Raw genomic sequence first — 22,465 nt, 5'->3', positions numbered from 1 at the left:
TATCACCAACCCCTCCACCCGCCCCTGTGTCCAAGCACATGCTCCCACAAGCAACGCAACACGTTCAAGATTTTCCACATCACTCACTGTTTGTAGACCAAGAGGCAGATAAAACACATAGTATTCTTTCAGAGGGAAACCAACTGACAATGTGCGGATTCTGCCTTACTTACAGTATGAAATAGACTTTGTACTGGCGCGGTTCTTATCCGACCGTGACAGTATTTGCTGTGTGGACAATCTTTTCAGTCTACTTCATTGTTGATTATTATGTCCATTTTATCTATTCAAAAAGTGCTTTCACAGAAATAGTTTGGAGATGCACAAAATAGATGCATCAAAAATCTTACGTTTTTTTTTTTTTTTTTTATACTATAATATCACTGAACAAAATCTGCAGCATCACTTGCATGCAGCTGGGAAAAACACCTTAAAGGACTTAATTAACACAAGCACATTTTCCACCCAGAAAGCAGCCATGTCCTCTGCAAAGCAGTGCTGTTAGCTGGAATTAGCCAGTGGGTGGCACTAATATATCAGCTGAAAAATATGATTACTCTGTCCTCACTTCACCCTCTGCCTCCTCCAGCAGCAGCATCCAATGCTTTTGCCTAATCATTCTGGTTCCATATATTATACAAGAGCCTTAATGTCTGTTTGGATTTGACACAAATCCATGTAATTAATTTCACAGCTGAACAAGTGAAGCTAAGAATAGAATATGGGAAAAGGCAATTCTGGCTAAATCAATAAACACTACAGCAGTTACTTCATCAGGTCGTTAGAGAGCTGTGTATTACTGTAGGTAGGTAGGCAGGCCTGTGGTGGAAAAGCGCCAGTAAGTTGTGGTAATCATAAGGAAAACAACCACCATTATAAACAAAAATCAATGACATCCTCAGAAAAGCATGAATTTACATTTTCTTTCTTTCCTTGAAAAGCTCTATCTGTATAATACAGATATTTGATGTATATAAATGTATCACATAAACACTTATGGCACCCTTAAAAGGTGGATAAACCCTATTATAGAAATAGAAGACTGTTTAGGGACCCCAGTATGCACAAATATCCAAATAGAATAGGCGAAAACAAAACGCTTATATGCTAAAAAAAGAAGAAAAAAGGATGGGATTAGCATAAAGTGGGCATGTCTGTAAAGGGGAGACTCGTATAGGTACCCATAGAATAGAACCATTCTCATTCAGATATCTTGAGGTGATTGGTCAAGGGGCCTGTTTGAAAATGGCCATGCCAGTTTTTCCAAAAATGGATCAAAACAGCTTCAGCGTTTTATTGCACCAAGTCAAAGTGACGTGAAGAGTCTGATGAAGAGCTTGACGCTCTATTTCATATAAATTATTATAACTAGGAATCTTGCACGCTCCGTGTGCTCCATTCCTAGGGTGGAGAGACTCTGGAGATGATGCACCAACATGATCAGTACGTGGATCAGTGATGCCATAACTCACAGATGATGTCATACCCACTGATAATATGTCATATAATCAATGATGTCATAAATCCTTCCCTGCTGAGGTTTGGACGACTCTTGCTGCCCAGCCAATAAAGTCTGAACCAGCAGAATAGATCATCGAAACCGAGCCACCGAGTCTAACAATGGCATGGCGTTATTAGACTGTGTCTTGTTACTTGATGAATGAGAAACCGATTAATTATATAAAATATAGCCTACAGTAGTCGGTTCATTTTGATTAATCAACTGTTCTTTTCAGCACAACTTGTTATTATCACTAAAGTTACCAAATAGAATAGAGTAGAATGACAACTCGACGCTCTTCATTCGTTACAGATAAATTGCTGTGTCACTTTAAGAGAGCAGGTGTACCTGTCTTACAGGTGAGAGCAGGAAGAGGAAGTGTGAGCAGTTTGATGAAAACAAACAGAGAGGCAGGCTGCTTCATTCCCCTACAAAATGAACATGAGGGCAGAGGGGACACGCTTTGGTAAGCGGCAGAGCCTAAAAGCCTTTTAATAATCACTGCTTTGAGATGAATGAGTCTGTTTGTTGTCAGGTGGTAAACTTAAGTCAATAGCCACGCTGGCACGATAGTAGCTAAACACCCGTTAGTTATAGCTTGTCAGTTATGTGTATGACAATTAAAGGCTTTGAAAAGACGTATCTATCACATTCAGTCTTAATTGTCATTTGATTAGGACTTTGATTTCTCCACAGTCCACAGACCGCCCCGACTGAAGAGATGAGCCAACCGTTGCTGCTTCTTACCGTCCTGTCATTGGCAGGTAAAACTTTCCACTCCAGTTCTCAGGTCAAGAACAGCGTCAAAATGGTTCAACCCTGTGGTGTCTGTAGAGTCTACTGTGGGAACAAAAACAACATGACAGGGGAGGGACTCTGTGGTATTCCAGACACGTTTTTAAAACGAGCAGAGTCGCTTCTTAACCGCTCTTAAACCTGCGTGGCTGCATTCCCGTCTGTGCACGGATGTGTTGTGCTGCCTTCAAGTGCCCCTCGTAAACTCCTCTTCTGAACTCTGATGTTGTACAGTAGGCTACCTATTACAGAATTGGCCTTCAACGTTGTTGTTGTTGTTGTTGTTGTTGGTGGTGGTGGTGGTGGTGGTTTATTTTTATTTTATTTTGTGGATCAAGTAGCACAGAGCTACTTTGTGCAGCAGCAGGGTGGACAAGTTTATATTAATTTGTACAGTATTAGTGAAAGGTTGTTGTCCATGCACAACAGCTAAAAGATTCAAGTAATAACGTCAATCTGCAACATTTTCATATAAATAAATAGGCTAATTTACCTCGCTATTGATGCACCACAATGGTGTTTCTTATACCAGTTCACAATTTTTATTTTTTATTTTCCCCCCTGTTCTAAACACCCTGGGTTGGGTTTGGAATAAATAGAAGAATTGCATTACATATCTAGTATTGGATGATGATGATGATGATGATTATTATTAATGTTATTATTATTAATATTATATCACAATATAAAGAGATAAAGAGCCTCACCAACAACTCAAACTAACAGAAAATCCAAGTAAGACGGCACTACTGGACACACTGTTTGATTGACAGGTGATCTTTTGGGAGTGCAGTGGAGTTTTGGTAGCCTGGGTAAACCCAGCCTCCACGTGACCTCTATCTAGATAGAGGTCACGTGGAGGCTGGGTTTACCCAGGCTAGAGTTTTGGTGCAAAAACTATACAAATTCTTCATGCAACGCCAAACAATGAAATGCATTGGTTTTACCATCGCTGTCGACACGGCTTCCATGCTCACCACCATTTATCCTTCAAAAGACATCTCAGCAACTCAAATTTCTGTTAATATACAATTCAGACTTTTCCAATCATACAGTATGTACGACTGTATTGATTGTTCATGTCTGCTGAGCATGTAATTACAATATTTGCAACAGCGCACAGGCGTGTTCCTTCACGTCTGACTCATGGCTTTCTTTATCTCTCCACCTGTGTTGGAAAAAAAAAGACAAACTTGGACTATTGATATTTTGAATCGGGGACTGAACAAAATTAACTGACTGAAACACCTCTGTTATCTTTACTGTCGCAGATCCAAGCGGGAACTGAATGCCATCCATCTCACTGTTGGCTCTTGTCATTTTACACTCTGCTCTGCGGTGCAAATCTTGTCAAGGCGGTCCAGCGAGACTGATCAGGCCCATATTGATTCCATTCACTATCATTCACTGGCCAGAGCAGTCCTGCCTGCTAGCTTTATACGCCTGTAAAGGCTATTGAGAATTCAGCCTGGTGCTCGGCTGTACCCAGGGTGCGCCTGCCCTGAATCTGTAATCCAAGCACAAACAAAAGAATAGAGTGACTACCCAAACACTGCACTGGAGACATTTCTTCCATTTTCAAACTCATTGACAGAACTCTAAATGGACACAAATGTTGATGTCTTGCTTTATACGTTTCTCCAACGTAAAGTAAAATTGCCTACGCTCCACTGATTCTTGAGTAGAGAGAGCTGACAAATATGATTTTGACGAGGCAGGCTAACAAAAACACAGATGTTTAGATTTTGATCACTTACAATCCGAAGAACGTGGTTTCAAATCGACAAGTGAGGGAAGACTTGTGTACCTTGGTAATGGGTTTTTCCCCCTGAGCCCGGGCGGTCTCTGTGTATATTATGTATATCGTTACCTCTCTCTGCTTAATACCACCTTGATAACAAGCTTTTCCCCCCCTGTCTCCTCATTCCTTTAAACCTCTTCAGTCCTCCCTGCTGATGTGCTGGCACAGAACCCGGTTCAGATCCAGTTTCAGACCGACCCGGTGCTGGTTCAGACCGGCACCGACATAGTCTTCACGGTACTGACGGTCTCTGAGGTCTTCTCCATCACATGGAAGTTCGGAGGGGACACCCTGGGCCAGTGGACCGGGGGAATTGCAGTGGTGAACCCGGTGCCCCAGTTCCAGGGCAGGATCAGCATCACCGCCACCCAGCTCCGAATCGGCAGCGGCCAGCTCCGAGACGCAGGGAACTACACGGTGGAGGTGAACCCCCTCGGCACGGCCCTCAGCGTGAACTCCCGAGCGGCACAGCTGAGGGTGTTTGGTAAGAGAAAAAGAAGCATGTGACATGTGTCACGGTAGCCAGCGGTCGTGCCCCAACGCCTTAAAGGGATAGTGCGGATTATTGGACATAATGTTTTATGAACTCCATACCAGTTGTAGAGTGTCTGGGGAGCTGACTTGCTGATCCATGAGTCCCGTGGGCGGAGCTCTAGCTTGATATGAGTGGAGAAAAACGAGTCCCAACGGACATTCTATCTAGAGTCACTTAGTTATCAAGTTTTACTCCTAAAGAAAGCATGTATATTTAGCACGCTATTTATTGGCACTACTTTCTGGCTCCGCGCACTGCATCCGTGGCAGTCACTAACAGTGTACAGGTGTTTCAGACACCGCGCGCTCTGTAAACAGGCTACTAAAACATACTAAACATGTCTGACTATGAAAGCGATGAAGATATGCCGTTTATGCCAGATTTGAGAGGATGGCTTTATGAACATGAATACACAGATGAGGAACTTTGTCAGATCGACCTGGAATGGGGGGAGAGAGAGAGAGAGAGAGAGAGGAGAGAGAGAGAGGCGGAGCAAGAAGACGCAGATCAACAGAGCTGGAGAGCTACTGCTGCCGAGTAGCCTCTATTAGGTTATGTATTTATTGTTGAAATGAGATGTCATAACACATGCATGCTTTCTTTAGGAGTCAAACTTGATAACTAAGTGACTCTAGATAGAGTGTCCGTCAGGACTCGTTTTTCTCCATTCAGATCAAGCTAGAGCTCCGCCCACGGCAATCATGGATCAGCAAGTCAGCTCCCCATACACTCTACAACTGGTATGGAGTTCATACAATGTTATGTCTAATAATCCGCACTATCCCTTTAAGATGCTAGAGCGTCCGCCTCCCGTGCCAGAGGTTTCCGGTTTGATCCCCAACTGCGGGGGGAAGGGGGACTCCACAACGCAGGTTACACATGTCTGCTGTGTGTCGGGTTGAGAAGGAGGAAGTGTGGGAGGGAAAGTGTTGGAGGAAGGCGGGGTGGTGGTGTCTGTGGGGGAGTCTGTGGGGGAGGCAGGTTTTGGGGGGAGGCGATAATGTGATATTAAAAGGGGAACAGAAGGGAGTGAAGAGGGAGGAGTAAGAGAATGAGTCAGGGAGGTCTAATGAAATTAGTGACCCATAGTAGGCGACGTAAAACGAATGAAAAAGGAGGAGGGGATGGAGCTGGTGACTCTGGGCTTTATGCTAATTCAACCTCATTTCATGCTCTTAGATCTGAAACCTGGATAGTTGAGTGTCTTCACGTACCCGTCGTCAGCCCACGCTGCAGGGAGGATTTTTGTCCAGCCTTGCTCATCCCCATTCGCCTCGGTGCCTAACAGGATAACAGGGTGAGCCTATAGCTGTTAGCAGCCGTCCTGTTGCCCCAAAGGTCGCACGTTCCAATCCCACAACAGCCGAGGGTCTTTTAGGAAGTGCCCTTGAGCAAGACTCTTAACCCCTTAACGACTCACTCATAACGCTCGACAAGAGTGGGCTAAAAGCCTGAAATGTAAATGTAGTGTATCTGACTCACAGGCATTATTAACAAGAGGACAACATGCTGCAACATTATTAACAAGAGGACAACATGCTGCAACATTATTAACAAGAGGACAACATGCTGCAACATTATTAACAAGAGGACAACATGCTGCAACATTATTAACAAGAGGACAACATGCTGCAACATTATTAACAAGAGGACAACATGCTGCACAGTGAGACGTGATGAGAGCTCTTTGCTTTTTGGTTGTTGCCGCTGTTCTTTTGAGTCACAGTCACAGCCTCCTCCGTTCACACGCAGCCCCGCCTCCCTCTCAGCCCCTCCTCCCTCTCAGCCCCTCCTCCCTCACAGCCCCTCCTCCCTCTCAGCCCCTCCTCCCTCACGCAGCCCCTCCTCCGTTCACACGCAGCCCCTCCTCCCTCTCAGCCCCTCCTCCCTCACGCAGCCCCTCCTCCCTCTCAGCCCCTCCTCCCTCTCAGCCCCTCCTCCATCACGCAGCCCCTCCTCCCTCTCAGCCCCTCCTCCCTCACGCATCCCCTCCTCCCTCTCACCCCCTCCTCCCTCTCAGCCCTTCCTCCCTCTCAGCCCCTCCTCCCTCTCAGCCCCTCCTCCCTCCCAGCCCCTCCTACCTCACGCAGCCCCTCCTCCCTCTCAGCCCCTCCTCCCTCTCAGCCCCTCCTCCCTCTCCAATGATTTAACTTAGGCTGCCCGCCAAGTGCTACCACTCGTCTCGTACCGTCTGCCCCTTTATTCGCCATCTGTGCCTGTATCTGAGTCCTATCCCTCTCTCAGTCCTCACTTGCTTTGATTACTCCCAAATTGGCCTCAGCAGAAAACACAAACCCGCCCTCTATGCACTGTCAGCGTCTGTAGTGTGCCCTCTCACTCTGCTGCAAGATCATGTCTACAGAATGGCACCTTCAGAAACATCAACAGTTCAATGGGTAAAACCCAGAGTCGTGTATATAGAAGATTCGCGACATCTCCGTTCACTCCAATGGACCAGTTTTTTACTCTGAAGAGTTCCCGGAAGTAAGGTTCTGGATTAAGCAGCACTGTCGAATTGCAGCAAAATTGACAGTTTGTGATGTACATTGAAAGGGTCAGACGTTTAAAGAATCAAATTGTACATTATCTGCTTTATTTTAGCATTCATAAGTAGCACGAGCCCCCTTCCTGGCTGTTCATTGGCTACTGAGTCACGCATTTTGGACCTCCGCTGACGCCACTCTCTTACTAGATTGCTCTGGGTAAACCCAAAGAGGATCCTGAAGCACTCGATTTGCTGGATTTCTTTTTAAAAATAAGGTGCAGTGACTAACGTTTCAACGCACACAGCGTCTTCATCAGAGTGACTCTGATGAAGACGCTGTGTGGAGTCACTGCACCTTATTAAAATTATTATTATTATTATTATTACCCAGAGCCGTATAATAGAAGAGTTCCGACATCTCCATTCACTCCAATGGACCAGTTTTTTTTCCAGGAAGTAGAAAGTGGAACTCTTCAGTAAAAAAAGCAGCACTGTCGAGTTGCATCAAAATAGACAGTGTTGTACTTTGAAAGGGTTTTTCATCCTTTGAAATGAATCAAATTGTACATTATCAGCTTTATTTTAGCATGCAAAAGTAGCGCGAGACCCATTCCTGGCTGTTCATTGGCTAATGAGTCTCGCATTTTGGTCCTCCGCTGACGCCACTCTCTTACTAGAGGACACTATTATTACCCATTGAGCTGCTGTTGTGATACTGTCCTGTTCTGAGAGGACCGACCTCCCTTTGTGGAGCGGCTGTAGCACATGAGACTCCTTCTACATCTTCAGAAACAATTCACACTGCAGTATATATTGTAGTATTATGTATCTTACATATTTCTCACTTTATTATTCAATTGCACTTATAAAGATTGTAAGATAATGCACATATTTGACACTTTATTTTATATATTTTTTATTTTATTGTCTTATTTCTATGCTTAGAATTTCTCTATGCGTATATCACCCGGGCCACGACCCGTTTGAACTCCTCCCCTCGGGCAGACGCTTCAGAGCTCTGCACGCCAAAACCAATAGACGCACAAACAGTTTCTACCCACAGGCCATTACTCTGTTGAACGCCTAAACCACTTAAACCAGCCACTCACTTAATTTATGTTTCTCGTTCACATTGAACGGCATACAACTGTACCGTGTACTGTGTTTACTAAACTATGTGCCGTTGTTGCACATTTTACTGTACACATTTATTGTACATCCCCTTATATATTCATATTTAAAAATGCAATATCTGTATAAGCCTTGTTTACAAACCTATGTAGCGTTGTTGCACACTTACCGTACACTTTGACTGTACACTCCCTAATATATTCATATTTAAAAATAGCCACTTTACTACATTGTATATAGCAGTCACTGTAAATGTTTGCTTATGTCCAACAAAGTATTCTTGCCTTGACTATGTGTAACGTTCTTTCTCCTTTTTTATTTTTCTCTATATGTGTGTACTTGTGTACTCTGTGTGTACTTGTGTACTCTGTGTGTACTTGAGAGCAAAGCTAACCGGAGCCCAATTCCTTGTATGTGTTTGCATACTTGGCCAATAAAGCTGATTCTGATTCTGATATTTCCCTACTTGAATGCGAGCAACTGCAGCATTACCCAATTTACCTCAATCAAAAATATGTCTGTTTCTGCTTCTAGATGCAGTGTCAGGGGTGAGTCTGTTTGTCCCCTCGGTGGCCGTGGAGGGGAGGAACGTGTCTCTGAGTTGTACGTGGACGTCTGGGACAGACATCACAGTCCAGTGGGGTAAAGGAGGCGTGGCCATCGCCGGCGACTCCAGGATCACCGTCTCAGCCGGCTCCCTGGTGGTGAACCCGGCCAGGCGCTCTGATGCCGGGGCATACACCTGTACCGTCAGCAACCCTGTCAGCGCGGACACCGCCACCCAGAGCCTCACTGTCTACTGTGAGTCAGCAACGCATCACAACAAGTAGTGTTAGCTCATCTGCAAACTAGGGCTGGGTATCGCCACTGACTTCCCGATACGATACGATTCCGATACACAAGGTCCCAAGTCGATACGATTTCCGATACGATTCGATATCGATATTTTAGTTACAATACCAGTTTTGCTTTGATAATGGAAGAGATTCTCAAAGAACTAATGCTGTAAATTGTACAAGGAACCCTCTAACCTGGTGCATTATTAAAAAATATTAATATTTACATTAAGAATTGACCATAAAGCAAGCAGTTACATCATGTAATTCTTTTTGATTTAAACATGACCAACATAGTCATTCAACATCTTATCTTTCTTTCCAGTCTTCTGTGAGAAGCCAAACAAATTTAGATTTCCACTATACAACAGAATCATTGAACAGCAGCATGTTGTAAACAGTGTTTCATAAAGTATAAATGCTTTGTAAATAAAATTAAATAAAATTAAATACAGCTCATGAACATTTCCAGTTCACAAACATTATAGTGCAAACAGATTTGAGGTCTGTATTGGCTCATGGTGCATGCACAATGCACATGTAGCCTACAGTATTTATGTTTTTGTTTCAACTACAAACATAAATAAACTTCAACTTGAAACTATGTTTTAACTACCACACACAGCCTATAATATTATAGCCTATGTTTATTCTTTTTTTGTGTGTGTGTAAAATATCGATCCTGGGATTTATGTATCGATACTTGTTCCTTCACATGAATATCGATTCAATATCGATAATATATCGATTTTAACCCAGCCCTACTGCAAACTGCAATAGCTTAACTGCTTAACCAGCACTGCATATTGCATTGCGTACAGTGTGCTGTATTGCAGTAGGCTAGCACAGATTCTGCTGTAGCGCCCCCCCCCACAGGCAGCCTGTAATTACAATGATGATGACACTATGGTAACATTACTGGCCTTATTGTTTACAATGCTGACAGGCGCGAGGAGGCATTTTGAGTTCCCAGCTCAGTGGCTGCAGCATGGCTTTAACCCTGCGCTGCTAATAGGTTGAGAGCTCCATTTCCACTGGGGCAACTCATACTATGAAAGCACAAACGCTACTGTCGAGTCCACTAGTTTTCTTTATTTTTGGTATTTTCCTCATTTTAGAATAATAGTAAAGACTTCAGAACTATCAAATAACAAATCAAAACTAGCTCATATTATTCTTTGAACTAGCTACCCTTTGCCTTGATGGAAAGGTAAAGAAATTCATACATAGCCATACAGTATCTTAACAATTTATACATATACAGTATACTGTAGGGGGGAAATTCAAGCATTTAAGCATAATCATTTACATGAAAATGGCTTTAAGATCAAGATAATAGACTACTTGCACAACTCCACTACTTCCTGAAATGAGTAGGGCATAGTGGTTTCCTGTCCTACACTATTGGATGAACTGATTAATGTCAGGTGTGCCTGACTGCTGCAGTCACAACAACAGTGATCAGGCACACCTGACATTAATCAGTTCATCCAATAGTGTAGGACAGGAAACCAAGATGCCCTACTCATTTCAGGAAGTAGTGGAGTTGTGCAAGTAGTCTATTGCACCATATCCTATGAATAGGAGAATTCCTCTGCAGCCACACAGATGTATGCAGTCATTGTAGTGTGAGACAGTTGATTTGACACTTTACTTCCTTTGGCTGCAGAAGACAAGTGTGTCTCTACCCACCACCAGAATTTCATTTGGGGAAATAGAGTGAATCTGCAGTGTCTCAATTAAAGTGAAGCAGCCCCTCTTTTTGTGATTCGGGATAGAACGGGTGTACAGTATTTTAACATAACAATCTTGCCTTTAGTGTAGCTTGATATAAAAATCAAGGTAAAGAATAGCAGGTAAATTAAGCACTGCATTGACAAAATGATGACAGTTGCAGAATAGATCATCTACAGCAGAGGCCCACCCAACACTTTAATCACAACTGTGATCAACACACGAGACTAAGATGATGTATTTCCCTATATTATGTTTTTTATATTATATATTTCTTATTTCATTAACCCATTGATACCTGATGCAGCATTTGTGTGTGTATGTGTGTGTGTGTGTGCATCCCTTTAAGACCGCGAACCGTGTTAACACGGTTCGTGGTCTTAAAGGGATACGCACACAAATGAGGGATATACACGCAAATGCTGCATCAGTTATCAATGGGTTAACAGAGCATGTGAATTTTGGCATAGGGGAAATTAATAATCCATCTACTGTACATACAAAAAAAAAGGCAAATTACCCAAAAGCAGATTGCCAACATTTTCACCCCCCTCACTCATCAGAAGTATTTGCATGCATAACACTTTGGTTGAGACAAAATGTGATGAGCAACAACAGAAGAAATCAATCCACAAGCTATTAGGGGTGTCACGATACGATACGTATCACGATACTGGGTTCACGATAACGATACGATACGATACGATTTTAACAATATTTTTTTAAACTTGAATAATGACAATATATGACTGGAAAAGTAGTATTTTATTTGAAATGCACAAATACAAAACATGCTGTTGTGGGAAATTGTTATTACAATAACAACTAGAAAAAACATGAGATTGGAGATAAGGCTTATCTTGAAATAGAATGAGTTACACCGTCACTTAGATTTACTTTGAACTAAAAGGTTTCTCAGCAGTATAAATTCTCATTATGCATCTTCAGTTTTTCTTCAAACTCAAACAACAAGACTTTTCTTAATCTATTTTTTATGCATCTTCAGTTTTTCCTGTCAAGTAAACAGTTTTGCCAGAAACTCAATTGAATGGTTTCTCTCCTGTATAACTTCTCATGTGTCTCTTCAGAGACTTGTTCAACTGAACTACTTTCCACACATTGAACTTCAACAAACAAAGACGTTTCTTAGTCTATTTTTTTTTTTCGCGATATGAGATTTCATCTCAACGACACATATCGTGACGTTTTACTATCGCGAAATTTCGTGGGACGATATATTGTGACACCCCTACAAGCTATTAATGCTAGGCTGTGAAAAATGCTACCTTATCTGTAATAGGGGAGACTAGTGGGTAGCCATTGCACCAAGTTTCATTCAGATAAATTGAGCTGAGAGGTCAAGGGACCCTGCTACAGCCATTTGATTGCCCCCGAAAATCGGGAGTGGTGGCAGACCTCTCGCGGCCCACCCGCAGTACCTCCACGGCCCACCCGCAGTACCTCCACGGCCCACTAGTGGGCTGCGGGCCACAGTTTGCGAATCACTGATCTACGTATGCGTTAAAAGATATGAAATGCCAGGCTGTGTTGCTGATACTGTTGCCCTCTCTTTGTCACCAAACCAGATGGCCCTGACACCCCCGTGCTGACCAAGTCCACCCCGACAGAGTGTGTGGGGGGAGGGGATGCTGTGTCGGGACAGACGGTGCAGTTCACCTGTCTGTCGGACTCGCTGCCCCCCGCCCTCTTCTCATGGCAGCACGACGGACAGGCAGTCGCCTCCGGCCAACCGGACAGCGGCGTGCTCAGCGTCCAGACTTCCTCGGCCAATCAGAGCGGGCGATACTCCTGCACGGCCAAGAACAGCATCACGGGAGGCACGTCAGAGCAAGGCACAGACTTGGCCGTCGTAGGTGAGTTATGGACGCTGACCTCTCTGTGGCTGATAATGACGAGGGTTTTTGGACTCTCTCCCTGTATCCGTCTTCACGACAGGAGAGCGACACAACATTTCCCGGGAGAGTGATCTGGTCAAAATGTGGTCAGAGTCAAAGTCATTCAGTGACTTTCAGCCAGTCTCTCCCCTCTTTATTTAGATCTCTTTGTCTCTCTGTCCCTTACTCTGCTATTACTTCACTGTCTTTCTTTTTATAAGAATCGATCTAGTCTTCTCCTCCAATTTCCCTTTTTTTGTTTTGTTATTTTACTGCTTTGGTCCAGACTCTTATCTCTATTCATTCTCCTGCTCCCGTTCTTTCTGTCTCAGACACATGTTTCAGTGGCGGCGAGGTGGCGGGGATCGTGATCGGCTGTTTGGTTCTGCTGTTCATCATCATCACGCTCATCGTGATCCTCGTGCTGCTCGTGCGAAGGAGGAGGGGTGAGTGTCTGTTGATGCGATCATGTGTCTTTGTTTCTACACGTTCGGTCTTTTTTATTTTGTTATGGCACTCACTGTAAGATCCCTTTGGATCAGGGGTGCCAAAGAAATCCAAAATGTGTTATTGTTATTTTTATGCATAAACTAATAACTCATGTATAGCTAACTCAGTATCTACAGTATTTAACATTATAACCTTATTAAATAATGTTAAAAAAATAATATTTAATACTGTTAACATGTGCTAAATATGTACTGGGGGGGGCAAGGGGAAAAGAAGTAGCTCGTGACTAGTTTTATTTTTTGTAAGTAGTTCTCATCCTAAAAAAGTTTGGGCGCCCCTGCTTTTGATGATCAGTCAATGTTTTGGAGAGTCTATATACTTGATAACTCGGGGGGTGTTTGCTTGCGCTCAAGTGATATTTGTTGGTGTCTCTTATTACAGCGGACCAGAGACAGAGGGATTCTATGGGACTGCAGAAGACCGATCCAAATCCCAGGCTTATAGTAAGAAACTGTAATGTTCACATTATGATCCGTTCTTGATCTTGGTCTTTTTTATCTTGTCCATGTGATGGTGCTAAAGGGCTTTTTTTCACAACTTAACCCTCGTCTGTCTCTGTCTCTCTCTTATTCTCCCTCTGCTCCCATTAAAGCCACCAGATCCGCCGCCTCACGCTGCAAGGGAACTGGGCCCAGGTCTCCATCCGCCCCTCCATGACTTCCACACATCCACACGCCACACTGACCGCTTCTACACGCTCCCGCCCGAAGGCCACGGGAACCCCCACGCGCCGCCACGGAGCGGCCTGCACAACTCCAGCACACACCTACACAATGGCCACACCCACACTAATGGCCTTCCGCATAACAACGCCATTCATCACAACACCAATTCATTCCCGCACAACGGCATCGACAACCCTGCCTTCACGCACACCGTTCCTCAGAATGGAAACGTGCTCCCGCACTCCCAGCAGCAGACTCCTCCTAGCATTCTCATACAGGCTGGTGCTGCCCAGCCTGGTGGTGCCCAGCCTACGGTGCACGTGAACCTGAACTCTGCTCCACCAGCCACCCAGCAAAACAACAACGCACAAATGCCTACCGTTCATGTCAATCTCAACTCCTACCCGACCAATAATCAACCACCTCAACACGACAGCTCAGCGTTGCCTCTTAGCAATATAGCCGGTAATAATAGTGCTTCACAAAACCAACAGAATCTGATACGATCTGAGCAATCGCACGGAAATCCCGGAATGCAAACGGGACCGTCGTATCCCGGTAGCGGAGACGCGAGTCGTCGAACGCCTACCGGACTCATCCCCACTGGATACACCCACCACAACGGTCACAACAACACTGCCCAGCGGAACGCCGACACACAGACCTACCAGCAGGACCCGCTGCCCACTGCCAGATCTGGCCACGCCCACGTCCCAGCTGAGCGAAACCCAGTGCCACGTGCCGCCTCCGAGGCTGCCAACTCCCACCGTCCACAGATGCCGTGGGATCACCTCAGAGGGACACCGGCGTATCCCAATGGCACGGCGCAAAGAGGGCGGAGTCAGCCACCTGACTCCGCCCCCGACAGCACAGGCTACACTAGCCAGCCTCCCACGCGTCATCACGCGAGGACAACAAACACAACAACAACAAACACAACTCGGCCAGGAGCTCCGAGCCAAAGCGCCTCGCGGAGCGCTGCCGCACCCAGACACGATGCGCCGTCAGTCGCCAGACAGTCTCAGACCCTTTTGTCCTCTCCTGGACCCGACCTCCAAGGCCAAAACGCCCGTGGTGTAACACAGCCCGGGGCAACGCACCACACACACAGAAGCCCCCGTGCACAAAGAGAGAGCGCCGGGCAAGACATGAGAGCTCTGCCCGGCGGTCAGGCTGCCCCCAGGCAGGTAGCCGTACACAGCAATAACCCCCAGGCACTGCCTTTCATGAGCCACCCGGCCTCTGTCGCCGTGCCACGAGGACCTGTGACACAACAGGGACCCGCTGCACCACAGGGCCCCGATACAAGAGCTCTGGCTGATCCTAATCACCTCCCGCAGGCACACACGAGCCAGCAACACAGAGCCGCACCACAAGGCCCGGCTACACAGAGACAGCCTGGCATGCAGAGAGCCAGTCAGCCTCGCCAAGGAGGCACGGCTCCAGTACCATCCCCTTCTTCTGCCCAGCCTAATCCCACTAACCTCACGCAGGCCTCGCTTCAACATCACACACAAAGGGCCCAGACCTTCCAGAATCGCAATCAGCAGACCCAGGCCGCCCTGCTTCACCCGGGACCCCAGGCTCGAGCTGCCGTTTCCGGGGCCCGCCGTCCGCCGACTCCTCCTGCCGTCATCCCCTTAGCCCAGTTCCAGAGCCTCCCCAAGGAGCACAGATCCCCAGCTAGAGGCCCTCGACCCCCTCAACCGCCCGTGAACATACCTATGGCTCAGCGGCACCACCAAGTCCAGCAGCAGCGCCCCACATTGCTCCAGCAGCACCACCACCCTGCCACCATGCACCACACGCCACATGCCAACGCACACAGACAGGCCCATCATGCCCACGGCCACGGGCCCCCTGCCCACTTTACCCATCAGCCACACCAGGTGAGTGAGCCACGGCGTGATGGTGTTTGATATAGCAGCCAACAGACGCCATATGTTTATTGATGTTGCAGATTTCCAACCACATGGCTCCTCTCTCAGATGTGCGTTTATGTCCTGTCATATCCTGTCATGTTTCCTGTGCACTTGCCTGCTGGGGAAATGTGCAGGGTGTTATATAGTGTCGATGCTACCTGACAGTTTGTGTTTTTATCTGTGCTGTGCTGATGCTTGACAGCAGCTTTTAGTGGAGCTTGCTTTTTTTTTTTTTGATTGACGGGCTTCTTCATAAAAAATGCATTTAGTCTGGAGGATGTGTGTGACACTGTGGAAGACTGTGTCAGGAGGGCTTCTTATACATGACGTGTCGGCAATGAAGTCTTGTTCTGTCTCTCCGAAACAGGCTCACAGAGAGAGACCGAGATGATGACAGATGTCTCAAACCCACTGACAAACAAACAGCCGACACAGACATGATCCAGTAGGACACCAAGCAAGAGTGACTGCACAAGGTTCCCCCGCTCAAAAAACTCTCCATCATAACGTCTTTATCATCTTAGTCTTTATCATCATCATAGTCTTTATCATCGCCCGAGGCGACGCCGGCATGATTTCACATTTTTGAACGCCATCTAGCTTTCCTGGAAACAAGTGACAAATGTTGAAATATGTTAATTGGTTTGCCCTATTCTAAGATGAAATTTAAAGTCAGCTAAATTATACTGGAACTAGTGAAGTTTCAAGTTGCATTTATTAAAAGTTTGACTAGGCAGGGTACAACAGCATAAAAACACATTTTTTAAACCGTGAATCCTGAAATGCATCAAACATTGCAGCAATACAGTGAAGCTCCACTGACCGATATTATTTGCCAAGAAATATGATTTTCTGACTCACCACAATTAAATGTGCTTGAAAAGGTAGTAATCATATATATAAACATCTGCTTTAATACTCGTTGATTGGTATACTGTAACGCAACAGTGACACAACCTATATCCAGACAGTTCATGAAAGTTATTTGTTTTTTAGCAGTGAGAGCCACCATGGCTGAAAAACTGAAAATGACATCGCAGCACACTTTTTGATGGCCAAATAATCTGTGGGATGTGCAGTAGCAAAAACACCAGCAATGACCCGCTTATGGCCAAATAGACAAACATTTTTTCAGCCAACAAGGTTAGCCCTCATGTCCCCAAAACCCCACACATGCAAACGCGGTTTCCCAGAGCCAGACGCCAGTGCAGACCCACATACACACATGTGGGTAGTATTTTGACTTGAAGCACCGGGGTCATTTATCCGACTCTGCCGAGAGTCTCCTCGGAGCAAACAAGTTCAGTGATCCATAGCTGCAGACCAAAGCCTACCGGGACGTCCCCTCATCCCTTCCATCATTGTAACTATGCAACAGCACCTTGACAGCACACACTAAAGCTGTCTGTGGGAATGTCTCTGTTGCTCCTATCAATAGAGCGAACTATGAGAGGAATGTCTCTGTTGCTCCTATCAATAGAGCGAACTATGAGAGGAAATGAGGGGCCCTGTATGAAGTCGGAGAGGTTGGATAGATTTTGCCCCCGGGAACTCTGGGAATTATTGAAGAAGAAACGAAGCAGTTGCGGTTGGTCTTTATTTACATGGAACTATTTATTTAGCGCCTTCTGTTTACAGATTCCTCTCTTGACACTTCTCAATTAAGGGGATTCGCCTCAGTGGCGCTCGGAAGTGATGCTCAGCTAACGATGAAGGGGATCCCTCCGATGGATGGGTGCTTATTAATTAAGCACTTTTATGTGGCTTAAATGACTTGGAAAATAATCACGCCCATGCATGAATGAGGTCCGTACAATGAGCTGAGCTGCTAGGCTTTCCATTTAGTGAGGGACTTAGTGTAGCACTATGTCTATTTAGAGTGTCATCATTACTTTGTACAGATTATGTATTTATTGGTTTATTGTTCTGTACTTGTACTGTAGTGGTGGGCATTGATATGACCAAAGTTCATATGGAAACTATTATCAAAATATATCAATTCAACTTCCAAAGCAGGGGCAGCACAGTCACCTTAGAGCAGGAATCCTGCTTTGGATCTCAGCCTGTCTGTGTGGAGTTTGCATGTTGTTTACCTTGGCCCTGTCTGTGTGGAGTTTGTGTTTACCTTGACCCTGTCTGTGTGGAGTTTGCATGTTGTTTACCTTGGCCCTGTCTGTGTGGAGTTTGTGTTTACCTTGACCCTGTCTGTGTGGAGTTTGCATGTTGTTTACCTTGACCCTGTCTGTGGAGTTTGCATGTTGCTTACCTTGACCCTGTCTGTGTGGAGTTTGCATGTTGTTTACCTTGACCCTGTCTGTGTGGAGTTTGCATGTTGTTTACCTTGGCCCTGTCTGTGTGGAGTTTGCATGTTTACCTTGACCCTGTCTGTGTGGAGTTTGCATGTTGTTTACCTTGGCCCTGTCTGTGTGGAGTTTGCATGTTGTTTACCTTGACCCTGTCTGTGTGGAGTTTGTGTTTACCTTGACCCTGTCTGTGTGGAGTTTGCATGTTGTTTACCTTGACCCTGTCTGTGGAGTTTGCATGTTGCTTACCTTGACCCTGTCTGTGTGGAGTTTGCATGTTGTTTACCTTGACCCTGTCTGTGTGGAGTTTGCATGTTGTTTACCTTGGCCCTGTCTGTGTGGAGTTTGCATGTTGTTTACCTTGACCCTGTCTGTGTGGAGTTTGCATGTTGTTTACCTTGGCCCTGTCTGTGTGGAGTTTGCATGTTGTTTACCTTGACCCTGTCTGTGTGGAGTTTGTGTTTACCATGACCCTGTCTGTGTGGAGTTTGCATGTTGTTTACCTTGGCCCTGTCTGTGTGGAGTTTGTGTTTACCTTGACCCTGTCTGTGTGGAGTTTGTGTTTACCTTGACCCTGTCTGTGTGGAGTTTGCATGTTGTTTACCTTGACCCTGTCTGTGTGGAGTTTGTGTTTACCTTGACCCTGTCTGTGGAGTTTGCATGTTGTTTACCTTGACCCTGTCTGTGTGGAGTTTGCATGTTGTTTACCTTGGCCCTGTCTGTGTGGAGTTTGCATGTTGTTTACCTTGGCCCTGTCTGTGTGGAGTTTGCATGTCGTTCACCTGGGTTTCCTCAGTGTGCTTTGATGTTCTCCCACAGTCCAAAGACATGCAAGTCAGGTATATTGGACACTGAATTGCCCACAGGTGTGAATGAGATTGGTTTTGTCTGCCTGTGTGGTCGCCCGTGATGGACTGGCAACGTGTTTCCCTGTCTTCTGCCCAGTGCATTCTGGGAAAGGCTCCAAGCCCCCCTGTGACATAGGAATAATCGGGTATGGAATGAATTGAATGAAAATGAAATGAATGAACTTCCAATGGAGTTATTGGAACACAACTGATTCCTCGATGTTTTAAACGTCTAAAAACTTTTTTTTCATGTCGGCTTTGTGATGCAACTCCAATTTTGAAAGATGTTATGTATTTACTTATTTACTAGTACAGGACCTTGACATTATTGGTTGGGTGATTAGCAGTGCCATCCCAGTGTTGTTAAATTATGAAAGACCATAAGTGGTAGCAACATTTTGACACCATCCAACCAACCATGTACTTCTAGGAATTTGTGCCCCCCCCCCCCCCCCCCCCCCAAATTGTTGGGAATCTTAGAAAAATCAATATTGTATTGGTAAAATGCCACTCATATTGATGCAGAATTTCCATGTCCATGCCCACTGCCACATTTTGTATTTTTATCTTTGCTTCTCAGGGAGTCTGTATATTGCTTGTGCTTTAATATAAGAACTGCTCCATGGACCCATTTTATCAATGATAATAAAGTATTTTTTATTATGATTAAGTGTTTTTCTATAGCCTATCAACTGGTTTGATCCTACTGTGGACAGAATATATATATATATTTTTTATTCCAATATATGTAATGTATGTAGTGTTAGGCCAGTGGTTTATATGTAATGTATGTAGTGTTAGGCCAGTGGTTTTCAAAGTGAGGGCCGGTGCCCCCTGGGGGGCCACCAGGAGGCACTAGGGGGGCCTCAGCAAATTAATGGAAATGCTTAAAAAACAACTTTATGGGGAAGGAAATTATTCTGTTATATTTGTTAATACTACAGTATAATACATTTTTACTTTTTTTATTAAATGTTATAATTATATTTATAGAATTGAATCCTTTCCTTCCACATAAAAATCGTATTTGCCATGACCATCTGTCTAATTGCCTGCCAGTCAAAACATTCATTAATAAACGTATTCTGAGGTTATATGGATATGATTTTTGACATTTTCAATAGTATTGTCAATGGCTTTCTTTCTTCTTGCAATAAGGGGGCCACGGCCAAAGGCTAATGCTATTTGGGGGGCCCGCGGCATGGAAGTTTGGGAACCCCTGGTGTAGGCTATTCCATTTCCTTCTAGTGGAAATCAAATGCCTAAATTCACACAGCCAGGAATGCATCTCTCTACTCTCAAAATGAATACAATCCTCCAAAAGTGAGCCCGAGCATCTTTTGGTGTATAGTACAGAACAGTTCTCTGCGCATGTTGACTCTTGGCAAGTCGAACCACAACAGCTATTTACGTTGGTGTGTCTCAGAATCACAATCAGAGTTGTTTGCGGTGACGCAGTCTGAACATATTTCCATCTATAGAGTGCTAATTATGCATAGCGCCTGTGTCTACAGAGTGCTGCTGTTGATTCTCCTCAGCTAAATCTGTTCCTGCAGCTTGTTGTGGAGGTGCAGAGTGTGTGTTTGGATCACATCTCCATCAGTCTCCCCATCCCCAGCTCCCACTCGCACGTCACCTCTGATGAACAAGCCGGCTGCTCACTATTGGAGGCACTTCACGGTGGTCTAGTGCTGTAATGAGTGGAGATGGAGTGCATTTGAGAACCCGGTACTAGAAAAGGTTCTGGCGTTGCCCGCTGGTTCCAGGTGAACGCGGTGATTTATGAAAAGTTTGGTGTATTTTTGCAACTAGCAGTGCTGTATGCGTACTATACTGTATGTGCGTAGGCTACTGTGTATTGTAGTGGAGTATATTGTTTATAGTATGCCAGCGTAACGGCACAAATTACAAGACACCGTGAACCTCGAGCGCTGAGGTGGCTACCTTCCCTGGGCCAATTTGCATGTAAATCTAACCGTGTTGTTTTAGTATACCAATTTACCATGATTTACTGTGACTGCTGCAAGTAATTGTAATTGTTTACGCATCCCTTTGGAGGCATAAATTAAAGGCAAACATAATTCAACCGTGGTGTGTGCAAATATGTATTTTTTTGTATTGATGTGTGTGTGTGTGTGTGTGTGTGTGTGTGTGTGTGTGTGTGTGTGTGTGTGTGTGTGTGTGTGTGTGTGTGTGTGTGTGTGTGTGTGTGTGTGTGTGTGTGTGTGTGCGTGCGTGCGTGCGTGCGTGTGTGCTGAATCACAGTACCAGCCTTCTGACTCAAATGTGGAGCCAGTGTTGATTTTACTCTAGGGTCTGCAGTAAACCCACACAGGTAGATGTAATAGGTACCACCAGATGTCCAGTATAGTCCTAAGTAACTTCAATTCTGATTCTACACATTTGTGTAGCCATTTTACATTTAAGCAATATAGCATGAGAGCTAGTGTGTTGTGGCAAATATATCCCGCTGATCAGTTGTTATCCCACTCGGCCTGCGGCCTCGTGGGATAACAACTGATCAGCGGGATATACAGTATGCCACAACACACGCTGCTCGAGTGCTATATTGCTTTTATAAAACGGTTTCCAAGTATAATAATATTAATATATTATATATTATAAGTATAAGTATAATAAATATAATAATGTTCCGCCTGCTCTAAAGACTGCAAGAGTCAAGCCTCTGCTTAAGAAACCCTCCCTTGACCCTACTGCTATTCACAACTACAGACCTGTCTCTCTTCTCTCATTCCTTTCCAAAACCCTCGAACGAGCAGCGTCCGAACAACTTTCTCTCTATCTCTCCCAAAATGACCTCCTGGACCCTCTGCAGTCCGGTTTCAAGGCCTCTCACTCCACTGAGACAGCTCTTCTTGCTGTCACAGAGGCCCTTCACACTGCTAAGGCCTCATCCCTCTCTTCTGTTCTTGTCCTCCTTGACCTGTCTGCTGCCTTCGATACAGTCAACCACCAAATCCTTCTTTCCACTCTGTCTGACCTCGGCATTTCAGGTTCTGCACTCTCCTGGTTTGCTTCCTACCTCTCGAACCGCTCATACCAGGTCTCATGGAGAGGGTCCCTCTCCAGATCCTGTCCTCTTACCACCGGTGTCCCCCAGGGCTCAGTCCTGGGCCCCTTACTTTTCCTTCTCTATATCAGATCTCTTGCCTATGTGATCTCTTCTCATGGCTTTTCTTATCACTGCTATGCTGATGACACCCAGCTTTTCCTTTCCTTCCCCCCCTCCGACACTCAAATCGAGGCTCGCATCTCTGCATGCCTCAAAGACATTGGCGACTGGATGTCTGCCCACCACCTCAAGCTCAACCTTGGTAAGACAGAGCTACTCTTCCTCCCAGGAAAAGACTGCCCTCTCGCAGATCTCTCCATCTCCATTGACAACACCACTGTACTTCCCTCCCAAACAGCTAAGAACCTTGGGGTGATCCTTGACAACCAGCTGTCTTGCTCTGCCAACATAGCTGCTACAGCACGCTCCTG

At 45.2% G+C, this 22,465-nt stretch overlaps 1 protein-coding gene across 1 annotated transcript; it reads left to right on the top strand.

Moving 5' to 3' along the window:
• The first annotated feature begins 1,914 nt into the window (after positions 1 to 1,914).
• On the top strand, positions 1,915 to 19,627 carry LOC310798816 (uncharacterized protein). The gene is made up of 9 exons (XM_083661367.1): positions 1,915 to 1,967; positions 2,198 to 2,265; positions 4,240 to 4,581; positions 8,783 to 9,049; positions 12,405 to 12,692; positions 13,046 to 13,159; positions 13,605 to 13,666; positions 13,816 to 15,777; positions 16,178 to 19,627. The coding sequence occupies exons 2-9, from the start codon at positions 2,223 to 2,225 to the stop codon at positions 16,199 to 16,201; spliced, it is 3,102 nt and encodes a 1,033-aa protein (XP_083517493.1). The 5' UTR covers positions 1,915 to 1,967; positions 2,198 to 2,222; the 3' UTR covers positions 16,202 to 19,627.
• The last annotated feature ends 2,838 nt before the right edge of the window (positions 19,628 to 22,465 follow it).

The sequence above is a fragment of the Poromitra crassiceps genome (genome assembly GCF_964638095.1).
Source record: "Poromitra crassiceps genome assembly, chromosome: 26".
Classification (NCBI taxonomy): Eukaryota; Metazoa; Chordata; class Actinopteri; order Beryciformes; family Melamphaidae; genus Poromitra; species Poromitra crassiceps.
Note: the sequence above shows the minus strand (reverse complement) of the source record. Positions and strands in the feature narration are given on the sequence as shown.

What these genes read in the sequence shown, in the direction of transcription:
- LOC310798816 (XM_083661367.1), top strand. Translation starts at nt 2,223, where the DNA reads ATGAGCCAACCGTTGCTGCTTCTTACCGTCCTGTCATTGGCAG. An exon ending in CACAGACTTGGCCGTCGTAG is followed by an intron (nt 12,693 to 13,045) that starts GTGAGTTATGGA and finishes TTTCTGTCTCAG; the next exon opens with ACACATGTTTCAGTGGCGGC. An exon ending in ATCCAAATCCCAGGCTTATA is followed by an intron (nt 13,667 to 13,815) that starts GTAAGAAACTGT and finishes CTCCCATTAAAG; the next exon opens with CCACCAGATCCGCCGCCTCA.